At 38.4% G+C, this 22,525-nt stretch overlaps 1 protein-coding gene across 3 annotated transcripts in view; it reads left to right on the plus strand.

Moving 5' to 3' along the window:
* FEZ2 (fasciculation and elongation protein zeta 2) overlaps positions 1-22,525 on the plus strand; it is a 59,374-nt gene that overhangs the window by 22,656 nt on the left and 14,193 nt on the right. For 2 of the 3 annotated variants that reach the window (XM_014600017.3, XM_019500607.2), the window contains exons 5-8: positions 3,067-3,335; positions 10,366-10,446; positions 17,546-17,621; positions 20,344-20,409. In XM_014600017.3, coding sequence (XP_014455503.1) covers positions 3,067-3,335; positions 10,366-10,446; positions 17,546-17,621; positions 20,344-20,409 — 492 coding nt within the window. The remainder of the gene's footprint in view (positions 1-3,066; positions 3,336-10,365; positions 10,447-17,545; positions 17,622-20,343; positions 20,410-22,525) is intronic. The other variant, XM_019500605.2, reaches the window with a different exon arrangement.

Consider the following 22,525-nt stretch of genomic DNA (forward strand, 5'->3'; position numbering starts at 1 on the left):
TGAGCAGGGAGTAGGGAAAAGTCTTGGAGCTTCAGTCCCTTTCCTTTGACAGTGGCTGACAGGCTGAGGGGCATGCTCTGGCACCCCTCACTGGCTTTTGGCCTGTAGGCTGCATTTCCTGAATCATCAATGAATGTCTGTTCACTTGTTTCTCAGTTTAATTTCTACAGTTTAGACTAACCTGCAAAGACTGAATTGATTCAGGCTCAGACTCTTTGACTGTCTGTACTTAGCCTAGAAGGGACCTTAGAAAACGGTGAAACAGAAATAGAAGTTAAGCAACAGGGAAAAAAACTAATATATATTTGTATCAGAATTATAGTACATACAGCATAATGAGTTTTGTGAATTACAGAAACCTGTTTTACTTTATATATCTGGCATAGCACTAAACAGTGTTGCAGAACTTCATCTCCTTGTTGCCATTGATGTCATCCATAGGATTTGACCAGGGCAGCACTGATTTTTGACTTCAACAATTGGATATGCTGAAGCAACAATTTTTCAGGTGCTGACAGACCACATCACAAACAAAAAGCTGTGCTGCAAGGGGCTGCAGGCCACATGCCAAATATTTAGAGTGATTTAAAATATTCTAAACAACTTTAAGAACCATGGGAAATTTAAATAGGTTTAAAGCTTTGAATAGCTTTAGGCTAACTGTGTTGCTTCAAGCTTTCCAAACCAGTTTTAGGCTTAATCTACTCTGAGGACTTGAATGTTACCCTCTGGTTCCTTGCCAGTGTGGAAAATATACCTGCTCCTATTGCTGATTCTTCCCTGTTAGCAAAGGAATAAAGAGATTCTAGTTCCAATAAAATTGTCTACTTAGGTGACTTGAGAAATGAAATCACATTTTCACTCTACTTTCTTGTACTTGTGGGAGTTATTATAGGCCTAATTGTATTTTTCAGCATCTATCCATAGTTCTTAATACTCTGTCTACTTTAAAATAATGTTATAACAAAACCTACAGTATTAACTGGCCCCCTTTATACAGCGATACCCATTTCATTAAGGACATGGCTGCTGCAGATGTGGGGAAAAAAACAAAACAGCGCTTTACCAGAAGAGGAAGGGCATTAGTTCAACCCATCTTCCCAGTGTCTGTATAGATCATGTGCTTCAGCTAGGCTTTTTGGCACTTTTATCTAAAAGCTAATTCAGTCTGGCTGGGTAGACTAAAAGGCTAGTTAAATAAAGAGAAGAGTTAAAAGATGTGCGTGTGGGCTGTTTACAGACATGGAAAAAAACAAACAGCAGTGCTTTTTAAACTTTAAGTTTGGTGTGCCCCTGTGTGAGTGCAGCGTCTGCCAGGAAGAGGCATTGCATTAGTGTGACCCAGCTCTTCCAACATCTGTGTAGATAGTGCGCTTCAGTGGAGCTTTTTGGCACTTTTATCTGATAGCTGATTCAATCAGCTGTTAGATACAGCTATTATATAATAGCTAATTGAATCAGCTATTAAGAAAAAAACACCAAAAAGCCAAAATGAAGTGCGTGAGTTGTACAGACCTTGGGCAAGCCGGGTCAAACTTAATGCACTGCCTCTTCTAGGCATGAGCTGCACTCACACGGGTGTACCAAGCTTAAAGTAAACTCTCCTCTTTATTTCACTAGCCCTTTAGCTAGTTAAATAGGAGTAAAATGACTGACTGTTGCTGAATTAAATGAACTGCTCGAAGAAATTGAGACTGCCATTAAGGATTATTCTGAGGAGCTCGTACAGCAGTTGGCTCTACGAGATGAGCTGGAGTTTGAGAAAGAAGTGAAAACAGTTTTATTTCTGTTCTCATTGAACTAGCCCCCAGCCCCCAAATGCCAGTTAAAAAGATGGGCTTTGTGGTGGTGGTAGCTAAGAAAGCCCAATTCTATGAAGATGAGGGATCTTAAATAAGGTAAGTAAATTCAGGGGCTGAAAGCAGCCCATCAAAACATCCTTTCATCGCTATCCTTGCTTATAAAGTGCACAAGCTCTAGCTTGAACACCTCTGCTAATTCTTTTTTGCCATACTTACAATCTAGGCCACTCAATCTAATATACTTCTTAGATAAAAGCTGCTATGTTGTGAATAACTTTCTCATGTATGCTTTCTCTGGCTTCTTTTTTTTTGTCTAGGTTGAATGTGTCAGCTAGCTAGTCTTTATTCAGTCCCTCATTTAAAAAATACATGGTCATATATTCTGCCACAATAGCCCAAATAGAAAAGCCAAATGTTGGTGTGTGTAGTAGTCTTATTTAATATACCATATCCTGTTTTTTTACTAAGTACTAAGTGACCAGGGATTCACACTGGAGGGAATTGTAAAGAAAATTTGTTACTCCCCTTTAGAGAAAGTCCTTCAAAGTAGATGGGTATTTTCCCAAAACTACTTTCTAGAAGCTCCCTTCAGGAAGAAAACAGTTAAATGACACCATCTACTTTTGACATCTGCAAGCCTAGCAAAACCTTGTTCACTGGTAACAAACACTTTTCCCAGTCTTAAAATAATCTGCACAGACATGTTCTCAATACCAATAATTAGGGAGAATTTTATCAACCAGTAGAAATTGTATGGTTTCTTCATCATAACAGGCCTGCAATCCGAGGACTCCAGAAATGACTAGGGTTGTTCTACCATAATCTTTTTAATGATTTTCCCCTTCTCCCCTTGAAAATCTTAGGAACAAGCTCATAGTTAACACAATTGTCAGTATCAAGAGAGATGTTCTTGGGCAGAGGCCTTGCCATGCTTTTCTTAGGGACAGCTGTCTCCCTAGAATTTGCAGATTATTTTTTACTCTTTATAAACGTTGTGGGTATCAAAAGTTGTGGCTATTTCTTCAGTTCTGTATTCCAAGAACCTAAAAAAAATCATGGTGTACTTTGATATTCCCAATAGCACAATGTATTTTCTTTTCTGTAGTTTAAAAATGAAGGGTTTTTTGGTTTTGAAAGTGTAACTACCTACAATGACTTACCAATCCTTTTATTAGTTATTTTCATATGCCTAAAGTTTGACAGATGACTTTTAGGTATTATGCAAGACTATTTTTCATTTCCTATTTTAATTATTTTTCAATAGGAGTAAAACGACTGTCTGTTGCTGAATTAAATGAACTGCTCGAAGAAATTGAGACTGCCATTAAGGATTATTCTGAGGAGCTTGTACAGCAGTTGGCTCTACGAGATGAGCTGGAGTTTGAGAAAGAAGTGAAAAATAGTTTCATTTCTGTTCTCATTGAAGTACAAAACAAACAGAGAGAGCACAAGGAATCAGTGAAGAAGAAAAAGAAGCTGAAAAATGGTAGCCCTCAAAATGGCAAACAAGAAAAAGGTCATATGCCTGGAACAGTAAGAATATATTTGTATCTACTTGCAAAGTGACGCATGCAAAACTGCACTTCTTTATGTGCTTAATATCATACATTCATCCAGTGAGGAAGTAATAGCTCTACCAAAAGTGCATGGTGCATATTTTCCCCATATTTCAAACAGGGAAGGCCAGGGTCTTCTTGTCATGACGCATTTCCTTTTGTAATTCCTACCTGCCAAATTTTAACTTTTTCTAGTTTTGTTTTTCACGCTCAGAGTTGGAATCAAGTATGCACTTCTCAGAAGTGGCCATTGCTCATACCTCTTTTCCTGCTTCATTTTAGTAAAGCCAAGGGTCTTAAATTTTGATTGTACATACTGCATCATGTATATCAGTGTTAGCCATGCAGGAAAGGAAGTACAATATGCCTGTTCAGATTATGGTTAATTGATGAATGGAGTTCGTGTCCAGAGACTGAAAGAAAGCAAGAAATATAGACTCTGTGCTTATCCCAGTAAAATTCCTAGGATCTTGAATGGAAGTAAAATCAGGCTGAAAGTAAATAGTACAAATTTACAAAGACAAATTTGGCCCTACAATAATATCCACTTAGGTCTTTTAAAGTTAGATCAGGTAGAGTATTAGAAAATAAAGGGGAAAAAACATATTGGGAGGAAATTAGGGTTATCTAATAGCCGTTTTCTTTCTGTAATTCTTATTAGCTTAACTCTGACAAGTTTTCTTCCTTTGTTGATGAACAGCAAGCCAATTAGACACGGTCCAAGCAAAAGAATTTCATTTGTGCATCATTTACATTTTTTGGGTGGTAATATATAGACAATACTTATATTTTGTAGTCTTGAGATTTTAGATGAAAATATAGCATAAAGGTAGATTTGTGCAAACTTTCAGTAAATGGTGCAGTTCATCTGGTGATTAATTGCAGTAGTGTGTCATGTATGTGTCATACTTAAATAATTATCTAAATTTTTATAACTCCTTGCACTGGGGAAGAAAAGGTGAATACAGATTTCACAGTATGATATTACCAAACTCTTTGATTTGATAATAACAGAAGTATGTGTTTCACTATACTTGTCAGTTATATACTGTAATGGTTGTTAATGACCAAGCAGAAGAGGGGGTATGTAGAATACTTCGCAGTAGTTTAGTCAGTACAAAGCAACAACAATTGAATTTAAAAAGAAATTTTAATTTTGAAGTAAAAAGGATTTCTACAACTAAAAGTTGATAAGCAAAGCTGACACTTAAAGATGTGCTTAGATAGTTTACGTGATTGTCTAAAGATCATATTTATAGTTTGACTCAAAACAAGTAGAATCATGTTATGCTGGGGAAATGGTTGGTTGATACATTTTCTTAGCGTATCCCTTTTGATATTTCCTTTACTTTTTGATAATCCTAACTAGCAGTATTTCTTTATTTTTGCCAATCTCACTGTCTGCATAACAGATCTGAACATACCAGATAAGAGAAAATACAGTGAACAGTGGGTATTTAATTGATGATTAAGAGATGTATAAATTTAATACATTGATAATTGCCTGTGAAGGGCAACTGTTCAGTCCACATTAAAAATAAAATAAAGCACCAACCTGCCTCTGTAAAAACTTTGATTAATATTTCAAAACTGTATATAATTTATATATTTAAAAATCTAAGTTTCCTCAGGCATCTTTTACCGTAGATGAAAAGAAACCATTCTCTGTGAATACTATAAAAGCCATTAAAAAGTCAATACTAAACGGTTACCACAATTAGCATCACATTGAGGCAGCTTTCCTTAGCATTTTCAATCTGATGCTGCTGTGTAGTGGTGGTTGCCAAATACTGATTTTATATGACAGTCAGAACACGAACAAAAAAGGTGGTGATGATTAAAAAAGGAAAAAAAAGAGGGAAGTACAGGAAGTAAGATATAAACATAATAAATGAAATTTATATCAAGCCCTCAACTGCCTTTATTTTTTGTTTGCTGTCTAACTATATTTTGTAAAGATAGATAGCAAACTCCTTTAACTGCTGGGGTGATACATAATTTCAAAACAGCTCATTTTTCATCTACTATTCATTAAAACTGTAAAGAACAGGGCAACTTACACTTGGGGCCATCCCTAGGTGGGGCAAATTGGGGTGACTTCTCTGGGCCCCATACTTTGGGGAGCCCCATGGTGCCGGGCCAGCTTTGCGTCCGACTGCTCACCCCCCCGCCACCGCATCCAGGTCCAGCACAGGCTGATTTGCCCCGGGCCCTGCACCCTGCTACAGTCATCTCTGCTTACACTGGTGCACTAACAAGGGTGGCCAACCAGCAGCATGGGTATCACAAGTGGTATCGGCAGCCCTTGTGTGGCACACAGCAGATTGAGGAGGTGACAGGCAGCATACAGTGGCAGATTGGACAGGGAACAGAAGCCAGAGAAGCAGATCAATAAAAGGGTCAGAGTGGCACTCAGGGAGGGTGAGGCTAATATGTAGCACCTGCCAAAAATGTTGGCTCATACTGACCTAACACAAAGCTATGCACTTGTGAGTTCTGTTACTGTTGGGTAAATGAGTCCTTTTCCATCAAGGGATCTGTTAATCTTTCAGTGGTCAGAAAATGTTCAAGTGTAGTTAACAGGCATGTCTCCAGAATGTAAATGGTGTTCCCTAAGCACAAGTTAAATATGTAAATCCAATCTTGTGGGCTTCATCTTTGGGATTGAGATACAACAACTGAGCAGTAAGCTAAATAATTTGAAAGTCTCTAGAGAGTTAATGCAGGTGACTTGAGTGTATTCTAGATTAATATGGCCTCTCATTCGCAGATGATTATCTTCGTGGATATGCCTGGATATGCAGTTGCAGAGCACATTTTACTCTGTGATAATCTGTAATATTAGTACAATGAAAGCTCTGTTTTCCGGCATCCCCCAAGAATGGGGGATGCTGGATAAAAAAATATGCTGGTTAATTGAGTGGCCTTAACAGGCGTCCTTGCCTGTTCGGGCCGCTGCTTCTCTCGCCGCATCCGGGGCATCGCTGCCCCTCCCGTGGGCCCTGCGGGACAGGGAGGCGGGCCCTGTGCAGCCTGCTGTGCCCCGGGCCATGAGGACTGAGCAGCACAGGCTGCTTTCCCCTGGGCTGTGGGGGCTCAGAGAAACCAGAAGTGCCACGGTGGGCACTTCCAGTTTCACTTTACCTTACAAGCTGGCATGCCAGTTAGTAGAACATGCCAGCTTGTAAGGTGCTGGATAACAGAGCTTTTACTGTATGAGGTTTTTCTTTGTTCTAATACATTTTTTTTGGCTAGAGAAGATATACTTTGTCTCTTAAGCACATGATTACCTGCCATTTTTCAGTATTTTTTAGTTATTATTTTAAGAATAAGAAGACCTTTCTAATTTGAATTTCCAGTCAGTTAGTACCTCGGTGCTTAAAATGGCTGATTCTTGCCTCTGCTATACCAGCAGCTATTTGTTGCACTCCCTCTGACACAGCTATCCATTAGTTTCAAAAAGGTTATCTCTCATTGATGCTTTGCCTCTGAATTTTTACTTCTGAATTCTCTGCTGTTGTAGAAAAGTTGAGGCATTGGATGTTCAGTCACATTGCTTCAAAAATGTGTATTGCATTTTGAAGAAACTCTTATTCTCTGCGTTTTAGAATGTTCTTGTGATATTATCTGTAAGTCATCTTGCCCTCTACCCACCATTTACTATCTCCCAAATGACCTTCCATGTAGGGGGTATCCATAACATGTCACTCAGGCAATATTTGCTTGCCTCTTGCAAGAGGAAGGAGGATGCTATCTTTGAAAGAATGAAGCAAGATTTGTTTTAGCACTGCACTTGATTTTTCAGAGCTGCTAACATTAGCTAGGCTGTATCAGAAGGCAGGGTAGATTTGCACCTTATAGATGAACCGAATCAGTGATATTTTGTAAGCTTGCTTCACAAAAACTTACGCATCTCTGATTTAATTAGTCTATAAGATGCAAATCTACCCTGGTTTCTGCCTGACTTTAATCTAACATGGCTAACTACCTCTCTCTCTAATGAAACATGCATAAAAGGTGGGATTAAACATGAACTGCGTTATCTGAGATCAGGGTTGTCCCAACTTCTAAGTGTCCAGGGGCGCCATGGCTTGGGCTGTGTCAGCAGGGGCCATGGACCTTGGAGGCAGTTCCTGGACTTGCCTTTATCTCTCCAACCATAAGCTCCCCTGCTACACATTATGCTTGTGTTGTACTGCACTGCCCTGCCCCCTGGGGTCAGGGCAGGAAAGGGAAGACAGAGGGAGGGGAAGCATGGAAGCCCCCAGTTGCTGCTTTGGTGCTGCAGGCAGCCTGAGCAATGGTGGGAGCAACAGCTAGGGCTGCAATTTAACTCCTCACAAGTCGCATGCAGCTTCCAGGCCAGCTTTTGGACTGCCCTGATCTGAGATCTTCAAAGATTTGGCAGTGTTTTGATGAAAGTAGTTGCAGTTCATACATTCTAACAAGGCATATTGAAACCTGATTAACTCTTAACTGCCCCTGCTCTAAAATTATTCCATGTTAGGTGATATTCCAGTGGGAGAAGGTAGTTGCTTGCAGAGGATTTAAGTCAGTCCTTGCTCAGTTCTTTGAAGAGTCTTTGAATATGCAAAAGTTTGGATATCTCTCATTTTGCCAAGCTATTTGAATTTCATTAAAATCCAGTAGTTTATTAAAGTAGCTTTCTCTCCATCACCTCCAAAATCTTTTGTGTATACACTTGCAGTACTTGTGGTATTGAGACTAAGCATACAGTTGTCTGGGCATAATGCATACTAAGAGGTTGGCCTATGTTTTTAGGAAGTCTTAACTTTAAGTGTCTTGATTAGAATTCAGTAAAGATTCTGTAGAAATGAATAGAGCATTAAAACCTTTCTGGGAGTTCTTGTTTCAGTCATAGAAAAAGCAATTTATGTTTAAATTGAGATTATCTTCCAAATGTAAAGAATTGAGGGAGTTCATGAAACCTTGTATTCTCCATAATCTGAATGTGTAAATGTACTTTAAGTTAAAATTTTCGTGATACAGTTCTATGCCCCTGGTTCCAGGGTGACTTTGGGCAAGTTGCTTTTTCTCTCTGGGTCTGCTTCTCTGTGATTATAATGAAGAGACTGATACTGACCTTTCAGATAGTACTTTAAAATCATTGCTGAAAATCTCTTTCTAAGAGCTAGGCGGTGTTCATTATAGTAATAACTTGCTATAAATGGATCCACAATGGCTATTGTACTGAGTTTAGCCATGGTGGTTGTCTAAATCACTATCATTTAATCAATAAAAAAAGTAAATTGGTGACAAGGTAAAGATTGGAAACACTGTACTAAATACAATTCAGTTTCACTCTTGTTTTCTACCAGTATGTTTAGCAGAAATCTAATTTAAAAAAAGACTAATGTTGCAGGGAAATAAATTCCTTGGAAAAAGAGAATTAGTATAGCTTGCTTTTAACAAATGGGAGATTAGCTGATTTTAAACCTTTATAAAATTCACTCTATTAGTGCTCAAACATAGGATATCATAAAGTGGTAGGTTGTGGGGTTTTTTAAAAAGGTTCCCTTGTGCTTTTTGCATTTTAAATTTACATCAACACTGCTTTAGTTGATACAAAATTTGAAAATATAATGTACTTTTTACTGGAGCAAGTGTAAATAACAGATAAATATATTTTAAACCAAATATTTTTAAAAAATAAGTAATTATCAAGTATTGTAATTGCTGCTCTACCCATAACTTTCTGATCAGCTTCACATAAATTACTTTCCTCTTTCTTGGGTTTTTTTTCCATCTGTAAAATGAGGAAGTTCTTTTTTTTTCCTTACTTATTTCACAAAGATACTTAGGAGGATTAGTTGAGGTTTTTTAAGACTTACTATTTAAAGCACTTAACATCTGCATATATTCTGGGAAGGTGAGTTAAGATGGTTTCAGACCTTATATATTTCCTCTGTTTCATTGTGTTTAAAATTACACTGAGTATTACATTAACATAGCATTTTATTTTCCGTTGAAAAATAAATGCAGATGTATGTGGATGTGTGATCACAGGTCTCTGTGAATAGCCTGAGGTTTTTAGTTTTTTTAGTTCGTTAGCTTCTGAATCTCACATCTCAGGGTGAATGTCAGAAGTGTGGATCTACTATTCTTTCCTTCACTCAATAAGAATGGAATGCAAATACTGCAAAAGCTTCTTCCTGCCTAGCTGACTTCCTGCCCTTTGGGCAGGGGGCTGGACTCGATGATCTTCCGAGGTCCCTTCCAGCCCTAATGTCTATGAAATCTATGAAAAGACAAATTTGGTAGAGTAAACTTGATTTTTTTTTTGTGCTTGGTCTCCACATACTTCTGATGGAGCTTGAAATTCATATGTTTATTTTGTTAACTAATTGTGTGCACTTTACAATATCAGCATCATTCCAGGGGTACAGTTTGTTGCTGTTACTGTGGCAGAGGAAGCACAAACACATAACATGCTTCATGTATAATGAATGTCAATTGATGTGTGTTAATTCAAAAAATAAATTTATAATATATCATTAGGCTTTAAGAAAATTGAATGTTAGAAGGATCCTTCTAAATACAATAGGGTTCAATAATAATTTCATAAAAATAGGTATACTCTGAAATTGAACTCTGGAGAATTTTATTCAATGTATTTACATTATTTAAGTTATTCTTAAAAAGGTCTGAAAATTTGGTTCTTATTTAAAAACAAAGTTTGTATAGACTGAATAGTAAAATGCATTTATGTGTCAACATTGAGTCTGTCATGAAAATTTTGCTTCTGATTCAATATGATGAAAATATGCAATCAGGTCTTATAATACTTAGAATCACAATGTTAATTAATATTAAACTTTTCTTAAAATTTTCTTCTGCATATGAACAGCATACAACAGTGCTTAATATATTCTAACAGCTTGTCTCTGTCTGATCTTTCTTGTGTTGACTTGGTAAACACTCACTAATAGTCTTTGAACTTTCTCTGTCTCCTTTTTTTTCTGCCATATTTTTTTGCTACTTTTTAGCGCTTCAGCATGGAAGGGATATCAAATGTCATTCAGAATGGCTTCCGCCACACGTTTGGAAACTCAGGTGGAGAGAAACAGGTGCTGGGTTATGCCTCTTTCCTCTTTCTTTGTCTGCTGGTTTCTATAAAAATTAAAATGAAGAAAGATGGTACTACTAGCATGTTTGGACCTATAATCAGTGCTTTGAAAAATAAGTGCTGGTATGCCTGCCCCAATTCTCCTTGTCTTCAGGGCTGTGATCAGCCTATTATGTCTCTCTCTCCTCAGTAGGCAAAGACCAGTCAAAGTTTCAAAGGGCACTGAAATATGATGCCTTGGAGACCTGTATTTTCGCATCCTCAATTAAAAAAAAAAAAAAGTAATGCATGCTTGAAGTGAATTGCATGTGTATGGAAAAGTAATTCAGATAGTTAACACACTTCAGTTTTAAGCTTTAAGAAGGCAAGATGACATCTAAAATACTATGAGAATGGGGTTTCCTTCCTCCTTAGTGGCCAGAATCCATTCTTCTGAAGGGAAAAATTGTACCTGTGAAAATTCATGTGTAATTCCTCCTTGATGTTAGAAGTGTTATGTTAGAAGTAGCCAGTTATATGGAATATAAATATATTGGATAAAATACTTTATTCAAAGGTAAGTTTGTATGCTAATTAATTATTTATGAGAATATATCTCAAAGGAGACTATGCCTGTTACAGTAAGTAGCTGTCAATTTTTAAATGTACTTCACCAGGGAGGTTTCTATCTTATCTCTCACTGTAATATTTCATTACCTTATTTTTAATGTAGGCCATAAATGCTTACATTATGAACGTTAAGACTGTAATATGTATTTTAGTTATTTGTGCCAGGGCTGTTCAATTGGCAGGCTGCATGTGGCTTGCAAGGGGTTAAATTGTAGCCCCCTGGGCTCCCACCCAACCACCATTCCCTCCCCATTGCTTTAGCTGCTTCTACAGCCACGTGTGTCTCCCTCTGGCTTCCTTTTCCCCAACCCAGGAGTTGAGGTAATGCAGTGTAGTGCAACCTGCAATGCTGGGGAAGCCCATGGCCTGGGGCTCTTGAGAGGTTCAGTGCAGCAGCGGTGCCCATTAGGGCTGTGTGAAGCTTCAGTTGCTGATTCGATTTGGCCTGATTCGGCAGCCGAATCTCTGAATCCGAATTGAATCAGGAGACCCTTTAATCTCTCTGAATTGAATCAGAACTCTCCAAGTCATTTCGGAGAGATTCAGAGAGATTCAATTATTTGGACACAGACACAGCTTTAAATGTTTTTTCTGTGCATCTCAAGGTACCAGGCAGCTCATGAATGCCGAGATGCTGGGGCGGATGGAGCGTCCCACGGGAGTGCAGAGGAGTCCCCAGCGCGCTTAGCAGCGGACCCAGAAGTGGACCAGAAGCACTTCCAGCCCACTTCCAGATCTACTGGGGAGTGCGCGGGGGACCCACCCCCCAGCTCAGTGACTGGTGCCTCCTGGGTCTAGGGGGAAGCGGTGGGGGGATTCACCGCTGAGCACGTGGGGGGCCACCCCATGCTCCTCTGGGATGCTCCATCTGCCCCACCATCTCAGCATTTATGAGCCATTCCTGGTACTTCGAGGTATGTAGAAAACACATTTAAAGCTGTGTAATTTCTGATTCTCCAAATCAGCATCGAATCTTCAGATTTGGTTCGGCCAAATCAAATCAGGACAGTGATCTGAATCAACAAATCAAATCACTGTCCCCAATTCAGGCCAAATCCAAATCGGATACGGCCCGTTTCTTACACCGCTAGTGCCCATAGCTGGGAAGCTGAGGATGAGGTGGACTGCCCTGGCACATAGTGCAGCAGGGATGAGAAAATGGTGTGTTGGCAGGGTGCAGAGGCACCCAGTGCAGCAAGGGGGCATGGCCCCACTAGTGCAGCATCCAGCTTTTTAGAAGTTGGACAGCCCTGATTTATGGTGTTGATAAACAGCAAGATTTTTTAAATGTAGCAAAACTAAGGGTTGATCTAATTCTAGCTGTTCTCTCAAGAACAAGCAATTTACTGTTTATTCCATAAGGACTGCCGGAAGTGTCAAGGGTTGATTGATGGAGCTCTCTTTCTTTTTTTTATTCTAACCTCAGAGAGAAAGGGACACCTAAGCTCAGGTTGGAAATAGCATGATGTGGAAATCCTAGGGAGTCCTAGACTCTGGAGAAGGCAAGTTTTGGTACAGTAGAATGAAGGGTGTAGACAGCAGTTAGTTTCCATGTGCTACCTCAACTTATATTTGCAAAAGTTAAAAATGTGTTTATAGAAAAGGAGGTCTGGGTTGAAAGCAGACCTGGTTTACCTGAAACCTTGCAAGTAATTTAGTGAAAAGAAAATGTTGATAATTCTGCCTTTTCTAAAGGAAAGCTATCCATATTGGTCTTGCTATTAGTTAGCAATGTTAGTTTGAAGTTAGGCAGAAGGCAGGATAGGGTGACACCTTATATACTGACTTATTTAGAGTCATGAGCGTTTGTTAGCTACAGGTTATTTTATCAATTCATGAATTCCTTCTCCTTTGAGAAGGAACTAGCATGTTCTTTTTCTTCCATTTAATGTACCAGTGGTACTGTGCAAGTGCTTGGAAGACAAAAGATATTTTTCATAACTTTTTTGCTAGCTTAGTGAAAACTGGTTTATGCACAGGTGCTAGGGAAGGCAGTCACCAGTCCTATTAGACTGTGGTTCTCTTCCACTCTGGAACTGAACATACCATTTTTAACCTTGGATATTCATTGTCAGTTGCTCAACTCAAGGTAGAGCAGGGGTAGGCAATGTTTTTTGGCTGACGTGCTGAAAAACACCACAATGCCTACCTTGGAAGGTGCCGGAGTGCTGTCATGCCAGAAAAACAAAATATGGGCAGGGGGTATATGGCTGGATTCCCTGCTTTTGCCCCTTGCCCCCCACCCAAAGCCCCTGCTGCCCCTGCTCCCCAGCTCTGCTGCTCCCCAGCCCTGCTGCCCCTTGGCCCCCAGCCTGGGCTCTGTGGCTGTCAGCAGCTACCCTGGTTCTGGGTAGCTGCTGGAGCCCAGGCTGCTCCCAGCAGGGCTTGCAGCGTCCCAGCTGCCTGCTGGGAGCGGCCCGGGCTCCCGACTGGCAGCAACTACCCAGAGCCAGGGCCAGCCACAACCAGGAGGCCGCAAACAGCTGTGCCAGGCTCTGGAGTCCCGGCATCAGCTCTATATCGGTGCATGCAGGCGCACCTCGAAGCGGGCAGTGGGGGAGGGGCCTGAGGCAGCGCAGCCCTGGTCTCTGCCCCGCTCCCGACATAGAGCTGGTGACAGGGCTGCAGAGCCTGGTGCAGCTGTTTGTAGCAAGCCCGGGCTCTGGGCAGCTGCAGCAAGCAGCAGGCAGGCTGCAAACAGCTGCGCCGTGCTCCATAGCCCCAGCATCAGCTCCATGCTGGCAGCAAACTGCTGCATGTGCACCTCAGAGTGGACAGTGGGGCAGCGCAGCCCACCTAGTGAGTTTTAGGGTCATTTCTTTAATCTTAACTCACTACTTCCAACATTCTCCCTGCATAGTGGCCCAACTTCTGCATTTTACTATTTACTTTAATTTCCTATATGTTTTGGCTTGACTTTTGGCAATTGTTCTACACTTTGTAAGTTTCAAGATGGAGCTTTGCTGACCAAATCCTTTTTTTCCCATTCCTTACAGGCCCTCTTCATATACCTAGTATTCTTTTTGACATGATTATTTATCTAGTTAGTTCTGGAGCCTTCCTTCTCTCATCCCCCCACCTATCCCTTTACTTGGGGTGCAGATTCTGGAAGGCTTTTGTATCTTTGACATAAAAAGTATGAAGCATCCTCAACCTTCAGTTAGGTTTTCAGTTAATTAATTAGTTTCCTTAATTCCTATATGTCTGCCCTTTCTTTACATTTCTGCCTGCCTGAACTCCAGCTGCATCTCTATCCCTTGGATTTCTTCCATGAGTTCTGTCAGGAAACATTTCCTGCATAAGTACCCTCTTTCATGTGCCCAGTCAAGGATATTATATATATCCTGCAGTCGTATGTGCGTTTATCCTCATTGTTTCTAATCCTCCTTGGGTCATCAATTGGTGTCAGTAGGCATCATCCTCTTTTCTTTGTAGTTCATAGCCAAAAAGAAAAAAGGTTGAAAAGCCCCCAAGCTCCTTTTCACAGACATTTCACAGGCTCCCTGTTTGCTGCTCTGTGGTACAGGTGGCAAGCTTATAACCTGGGTCAGTCATGCCTCCATAAAAAGGCACGCCACTTAAACATCTATCATTAGTAATCAAAGGTGGAAGCCACCAACACAAGCTGAGCTGGAAGGTCTCAGCCACAGTCACAACACACAACCCCCAAAACAGGTTCTACAACTGAAAGCCTTCAAGCAGCATGCAGCCAATTCACTTATTTCCCCTCCTCCTGCTTTTTTCCCTCTCTCTCCTGCCCACTCTCCTTCCCCACCTACCAGAATAGGTAGGATCTGTTTGACAGAGGAGGAGATAATAAACCTTGTTTAGAATCTGAAGGAATTCATCCAAAAGAAAAAAAATGTTGCCTGGATGTCCAAAAGATTCAAGAGACTTGCATAGGATGTTTTAGTGAGTTAAGCCAGTGAAACTTTTTAAAGATGAAAGGGCCTTCCAGATCTGTTAGATCATAAATAAGTTGGCAAACTAGTCAGAAAAGAGCATCTTGCTACAAGAAAGGAACACCTATAATCTTAGATGTTAAATTTTGGACTAGAACTTTAGATGTTCATTAGGTTTGAAATGAGCAGAAAGAGGGAAAACCTATTTAGAGAGACTTGCACAGGAGTCTTTTGGGCTTCATTTTATCTTACAAAGTAAAATACGTTTATACTTGCAATCTTGACAAAATAGTATTCCAAAGCAGTACTTGAATATAGATCTCATCCACACTAAAATGATTAACTTCTTAATGAGGTCCCAAGCATTTGGGCTGAAAGAAAATTGAAGAGACACGTGTTTTTTTAACTGTTTAATTTTGTTATCTTTTACTTCTGAGTCTGTTGAAACCCCTTGGCTGTAAAATTTCAGCATCTTTTTCATTACCCAAGAGTTTCCAGGTAGAAATTCTGTGTTCAGATTATTACTTTTCTAAAGTTAGTTATTTGTTTTTGAGTGATGTCTATTTTTTTTTCTTGATACTGCCTTCAAAATATTTGGCTGAGAGATAACTAAACCATTATGTGAGGGCATGACATCAAGAAAAGTTTTTGTTCTGTCTTTATCTGATGTTTGGGTAGACTAGCCAAGCATCTGGAATTGTATAAAATATCAAGGGGAGAAATTTAAAAGTATTTCACGTTTTAAGTTTTGATGTTTGTATTCACAAAACCTTTCCAGCCAGAGAGGATTTTGCATTACATTTGCACTGCAGAGGTGTTTGCATTTAATTTCAGCTTCTACAACTTGCGTGTGGATTTCTGTGTATATGTGGCTTCCAGCTTATTTACTCTCTACTGGGCATGAGTAAAAATAACTTGGATTTCCAAGTTTGGTTGACTTTTATTAAATATAATGGCATTTTCCTATGAAAATGGTATCATCCAGACTGCTTGAAGCAGGAATTGTCTACAGAAACCACAAATTGCAAAGAAAAAAAAGGGATAGATAAAGCTACACAAGGCAGCTGGAAGTACATAGGCTATGAAAACCATTTAAATTCTGGCAAGGTTTTATATGCAGTTAGACTTCTAAAAGAAATCTTATTAGGATAGGAATTCTTGGTTTGTATGTCAATAATATCATTTTTATATGAGATACATAAACTAGAGATGCTGCTTATGACACTGTCAAATGACTTTGTCCAAAATGTATAAAAAACAATAATGATATACAATTTGTGAGTATTTTATAAACTTTTGCGTGCCCAGTTCTTGCTACTGCTGTGCTTTGTACAACAGTGATTGGAATCGGTACTTTAGAACCAGAGGGTGCCTGTAGACATGCTGTGGGGCTGCTCTGATGCACTGTTATTACAGGGTGTTGGAGCAGACTTGGTTAATTGAGTCTGCAGGAGCGTGGCAATTACCGTGCTCCAGCCAGCCTCCATGCCTCAAGTATTAGCATCCCCAAACTTCAAAATGGCAGCAGGGGTGCTTTAACTAAAGTTTGTCGAACAAGCTTTAGTTGAAGTGCCGCCACTGTCACAATTTTTGAAGTGTGGGAGCTCTAATACATGAGCTACTGTGGTGCTTTAATTAGAGCAGCTCTTGGAGTCTCTCTAAAGCTCCCTCCCATCCCCAGAGTACGTGTGTGTCCAGAGTTTCCAAGTAGCAAAAAGTCTTGGGAAAACAAGTCTGACTTCTGCATTGTTTGCTTAACCAAAAATGTTGTATCAGAATCTCCAGAGAAGAGAACAAAGAATAATGTGCCTGGGGCACTTGGTCCAATGAGATAATCCTTGTGTTGCGAATGGCGAAGTATAAATTGCTTATTGCCTGCTTGCAAGATGAAGTATTACCAGACTGAAATTTCAAGCCCAAATAATTGCCTCAAGGTTATAAAATAACATTTTAATAGAAACGTCTTGCTTTATTTAAAAAAATCTCTTTGCAACAAGAAGTACCAAGAAACAATGCAAAAAGTAGTTTCAAAATTACTTAAGTATTTGCACCTTGTGAACTCTTGACCATAATTAGTATAATTCATATGATGTATATCTTTTTAGAATACGTATGAACAATATCAGTTTGTATTTGTAGTGTTGGAGAATATAGTTTTTCTTAATTTTATTTTGTAGTTTCTGTTTCATGTTAAACTTAATGTTTTTCAAAAGTTGTCTAGAGAGTTGACAACTTAACATTAATAAAAGCGCTAGTATTTCTTGCTGGGTTACCACAGCTATGGGAGGAAAAATCCAAATGAAGATTTTATTAATGGAGGAACTCCACATGTCGGATTTCAGTTTGTAGATATAATTTCAAGTCTCAGCATTTTCCTTAAGTTGATAAGAGTAAAAACAGATTTTTTATGACTGATTTAGGATAGCAACCTAAAAATAGTTTCTTGCAAAATATATTATGGAAACTTTCTTATTTTTGCATTATTTAATTCTAATAACTGATATTTCTGCAAAATACATATTTAAAAGTGCAAGAAAGGTATGCTATAACAGAAATTATTGACAAATAACTGTGTTTTTCATTTAACAGTACTTAACAACTGTCATTCCATATGAGAAGAAAAATGGACCCCCATCTGTTGAAGATCTTCAAACATTAACCAAAAGTGAGCAAAAACTCTCCTGTTGAGTCTTTTTTATCCATGCTAGCAAACAGTTAAACCAGGAGTCATGATCCATTCCCCAGTAACATGGGATTTATTTAAAATCTCATGGGTTTTAAGTCAAAAATTTGTAGTCTACTTAGATCTTTTTCCCAAGCTTTTCTCTGAAACTTTGAAGGCTAGATTTTTCTTTTTAAACTAGAAGCTAAGAGTCTCATGTAATGACTTCACTTCAAAAGCTGGAGCCTTAAAATTATACCAAATGTTAAGAGAGTTGGCACTACTGTATCCCCAAAACACATTGTCTCTCTATGGGTATTGTGTGAACCACAAGTTGAGACATACCATTAGCGTACTGATTTTAAAATGTTGATAAAAGACACCCGTTATTTAATAGTTGTCAGATAAATACTGTTTCAGTGGGTTAGTATAGTTTTTCTCTGCCTGTTTTTTCATAAAGGACCAAAATTGAGGCAATATAAGAGGGCTTGACTTTTGACAGTCATTTGAGTGCCTGTCCTCAAAAACAGGTCCAAAGGTCTCCTCAAAATGACTTGTATCATCATCAATGGTTATTAACAAAATTGTTATACAAATGTAGTATAAAGAGTTAGCAGTCTTATTTTCTGCAGGCTGGTTGAAACCTGATTCTGTGACTCAAAGAAAAACTTCCTGACTTGTTCCTTATTTCAGTTATTATTTAAAGCTTTATATTATTCTTTAGCTATGAACACTAAATCTTATTTCAACGTAAACAGCCTGTTCCTAATTATCATATACTGTAGTGTTCACAAATTCTCACACAAGGGATTTCAAACTTATTAAATGCTACTTCTCACTAGAATGCTTTACTTTTGATGCTTACATTCCTCTATCATTGTGCTGAGAATATTTTACAAAATGCTACCTCTCACTAGCCACATTTGAATATCAACCAATGGGCGGGTATGTGTGGCAGGATGGATAATAATGAGAACACCTAATCTGATATTTCATTGCTCCAGAGTAGCAACAGAATTATCTTCTGTTATATAGCATAAGCTTTCTAGCTTTCTACTTCAAAGTGTAAACCAGGCATTTCATATAAAAGTAGAATTTTCTTATTAATAATTTGATCAACTGTTAATGAGAAACTAAAACTACATTCTTTAAAGTTCTGCAATAGTCAATTTGATTGAACTTGGATTTTTGCCAGTAGGTGGTTTAGTCTAGGATGATTCATTCTATCTAGTTGATCAAACTCACCAAAGGATTTTTTTGTTTTTGTTGGGATTTTTGTTGTTGTCATATACAGATCTTTTTAATTCATCCCTCACTAACTATTGGACATTGTTGTCAGTAGCTAATGCTGCATGACAGGTCTTTGATTTGAAATCTTTGCACGTTCTGCATTGACAAGCACTTTGGTTACCTTTAAACCACATGAATACTTCCAAAAGTTATGGACTATTTTCAGTAATAAATGCAGCATCCTCTTGGATGGTAGTAGCCTGTAAAGTTTTCTAACATTTTCACTGCACTAGTGGCATTGTTGCTCACAGTCTTCAAAAATTTAAATCTATTAATGCCTTTGACTTCCCAAGAGTTTCTTCTTGTAATAACTGCCACAGACTGTAATGAAATTGAAGTGAAATCATGGTCACCATAAGAAATTTTACATAAGAGTTGTGTTTCAGAATTGCAGAACATAACACTGTATCTGAACAATAAACATTTTGCCTTCTAATATTAATAACTAGGTAAAAATTCTGTATTTATTCAAAATACTCAAGAATGAGTAGCCATATGAACTCCAGGCAGAGGTGCCAAGTATGTGGGGGCCTGAGGGCCCTGGCCCCCCTTGAGAAGAGGGCTGTCACCTGAAATGCATAGAACTTTCCACATGTCCGTCATTTTAGCATCCATTCATCCCGCCCCCACCCTGCCCAGCAAAAATACAAGTTGGTGCCGATAAGTCTAGGAACTCCCTTCCTCTACCTCTTTGATTGCTATGTACAAATCACAGACTCTCTTACCTGTAGATGGGAGGAGGGAGACTAAAAAGCAGTGTGGTGGCAAGACTGATCATCTGTAGTCATATCTTACAGTGAAAGACTTGCTCAGAACATTACATAGTCTAGGGAAGCATATGTAACTTTGTAGGAGTCACAGCTGAAGACAAGGTTAGTGTAATAAAATGTAATAATAAAGGGGAATAAAACTGAAAAAAAATTGAAACATCAACAGATTTCTAATTTGCATATCCAGTTTAAAACTTTTCCCCAGTAAAGATGCTATTTAAGAATTCCAAAACTAGTTTGGCAGCTGTGAAATGAAATAAGAAATGTTGATACTTTATCTCTTTTCTTTACAGTTTAAATGAAAGTTCACATAAATAAAAAAGAACATTTCTGTTAAAGGAAAAATCCGTAAATAATCTGTTTTGACTTTTTAAAAACTTGTTATATTTGCACTTGTTGACTTATATTCCAGCCTTCATGTGCATTCACTATTGACTTATACTGAGTATTACGTATCTGAAAGGACCAGAACTCAGGTGTTTGTCATTCTCTGTCTCAGTGTTCTAATTGTACGTTTCCTAACTTATGTGGTTTTAATATCCAGCTGAGTAGTTACAAAAATATTTTTCAGTGTGGTTGTTTGTGACCTCTTTAATTTAAAAATAACAATGTGAATGATTGCTTTTTTTCTCTCTCTCTCCACTCTGCCCCAAAATATTTTTTAGTCCTACATGCTATGAAAGAAGACAGTGAGAAAGTGCCAAGTTTGTTAACAGATTACATTTTAAAGGGTGAGTATGCCTGTTAGATCCTGGCTAATGAATACATGCTTTCTTTTTAAGTTCCTATGTGATATATAACATAAATATTTAAAAATTCTATTCCTGCTGCTTTCACGGGTCTGTTTTGCCTTTTGAGCAGGCTATGCTTTTATTCATATGTTGTCATGTGCTTAAAGACCTCCAAGCATGTTAACCCATAAATAAAACAGTTGTGATGGTAATTTATTTTAAAAGAAAGTTGAATTAATATGAAGTAGAAAGTACATGCACATAGCAAAATAGCTGTAGTGCATCATGCAGTATCAAAAACAAGTCATTTTAGGTCTAGTGTATAACACAAAATGTTCATATTGAAAATTGTATATTATACATTTTTTCTGAAATGGCAAAATATTTTAATGGTCTGGAAAAAACTGTATGTTACTAACATAGGGTCTTGTCTAAAGTGAAAATTTATTTCTAGTTACTAGTATTTTAGTACTACTTGTATTATATAATTGTCAGTTTACAATTTAAAATTATATGTATTTGTCACGTGTTTCCTTGCATTGTACAACCAATACAATATCAGTGTGCCAAACTATGGAAATTACTATTTGCTTTGAAAGACTGTTTTACAATGTAAAATTATGAAAATTATGAAGATTTGTTCCAAATATTAATTCTGAAATTATGTTCTTAGTTCATCATATTACCGCTTGGTTATTCCATACTTTGTTCATTAGTGTCTCTTAGTTACCATAACCAATTTTATTTCTTTACTAAAATATTTTGGATAAAATATAAGTGGTTAGTTCACTTGGTCTTTCTCCATAAATTAATCCCTTCATCCTTCATTCTGTTTATTCGCCATGTTTTTGGTAGTAAAATGTCCAGAATTTATGGTACTTAAAAAAAATAAAACACTGACCAATCTCACCTAGACCTAGATCATAGAAAAACTATAGATCTATATGCTCAATTCTAGCATATGAATAATCCTACTTGGGTGTTTAAAGTTAAGCTTGTGCTTGAATTTTGGCACATTTTAAAGCATAGTGTTTAAGTGGAATAACTGTGTCCCTTCTCTAGAATATGATGCCTTTGTATACAGTTAAAAAGCATGTTATTTTTTGTTGCCAAAATTGCTGTCCCTGTTTTCTGTAAGGTTATTATTTTCCAAGGTTCTTTATTGTTTAAAATATAATTTGATTTAATCATTCTATAATTTTTGTTTTACATTGTTAATTTGATTCTTCTCTTCTGACCTCATAAATATTTGCAGGTCCTTACTGATAACTTTAATGTGTTGGTGGATTATTTTGCTTTAAATAAAACTCCTCTGCAAGGCTTAGGGATCCTTAACAAATCATTAATATTCCAACCAAGTCCTAAGAGCACAAAAATAGTCATTCATAGAAAGCTCAAGTAGCTAGTGACCTACAAACATAAGTTCTCTCCATTCATTATTCGGCAAGGCATACCTTTGGCTTTTTCCAAAAACAAAATTAGTGAAATTTCTTTTGCATTTTAAGTGGTAGAATTCAGTCTGTGGCTAATTTGCTATCTTATTAAAAAGGCCAGGCTGGAACACCAATCCAGTATGTAATATTTTGACAGTATATCTAGAGCATCCCATTTTGTCTGATTTCCCTAGTCTTGCTTTATCTTATATAGCAAGGGTTTGTCAGTCAGGGGTATGCGTACCCCCAGGAGTACACGCAGGCAGGCAGTGATGGAGTGCCGCCACCCTCCACCTCCCAAGAGCAGGACCCGGGGGCGAGGGCAACAGCTGTCCTTTGCGGGCTGTCCAGGTGCTGCCCAGCCAGCCAGACATGGTGGGGGGGGAGCTTGCACATGGCGGCCACCACTGCCATCCACCACCCCATGCCACTGCCGCGTGCAAGCCCCCCCTCCCCCCTGCCTCGCATCCAGCTGCTGCCACTCCCCCCACTCCTCCAGAAGTGTACTCAGAAGGGGTAGGCGTCTTTAAAAAGATTGAAAACCCCTATTATATAGCATTAAATAGCAGAATTTGCTGTTGGGGGGGGGCGGTTACCTCTAAACTTCTAATTTAAAATGTTGCTTTATTCTTGACAGATAACACTGCGGGTTTTTTTAAACCTTATCTGTCTGTCTTGTTGGA

Source organism: Alligator mississippiensis, chromosome 1 (genome assembly GCF_030867095.1).
Source record: "Alligator mississippiensis isolate rAllMis1 chromosome 1, rAllMis1, whole genome shotgun sequence".
Taxonomy (NCBI): domain Eukaryota; kingdom Metazoa; phylum Chordata; order Crocodylia; family Alligatoridae; genus Alligator; species Alligator mississippiensis.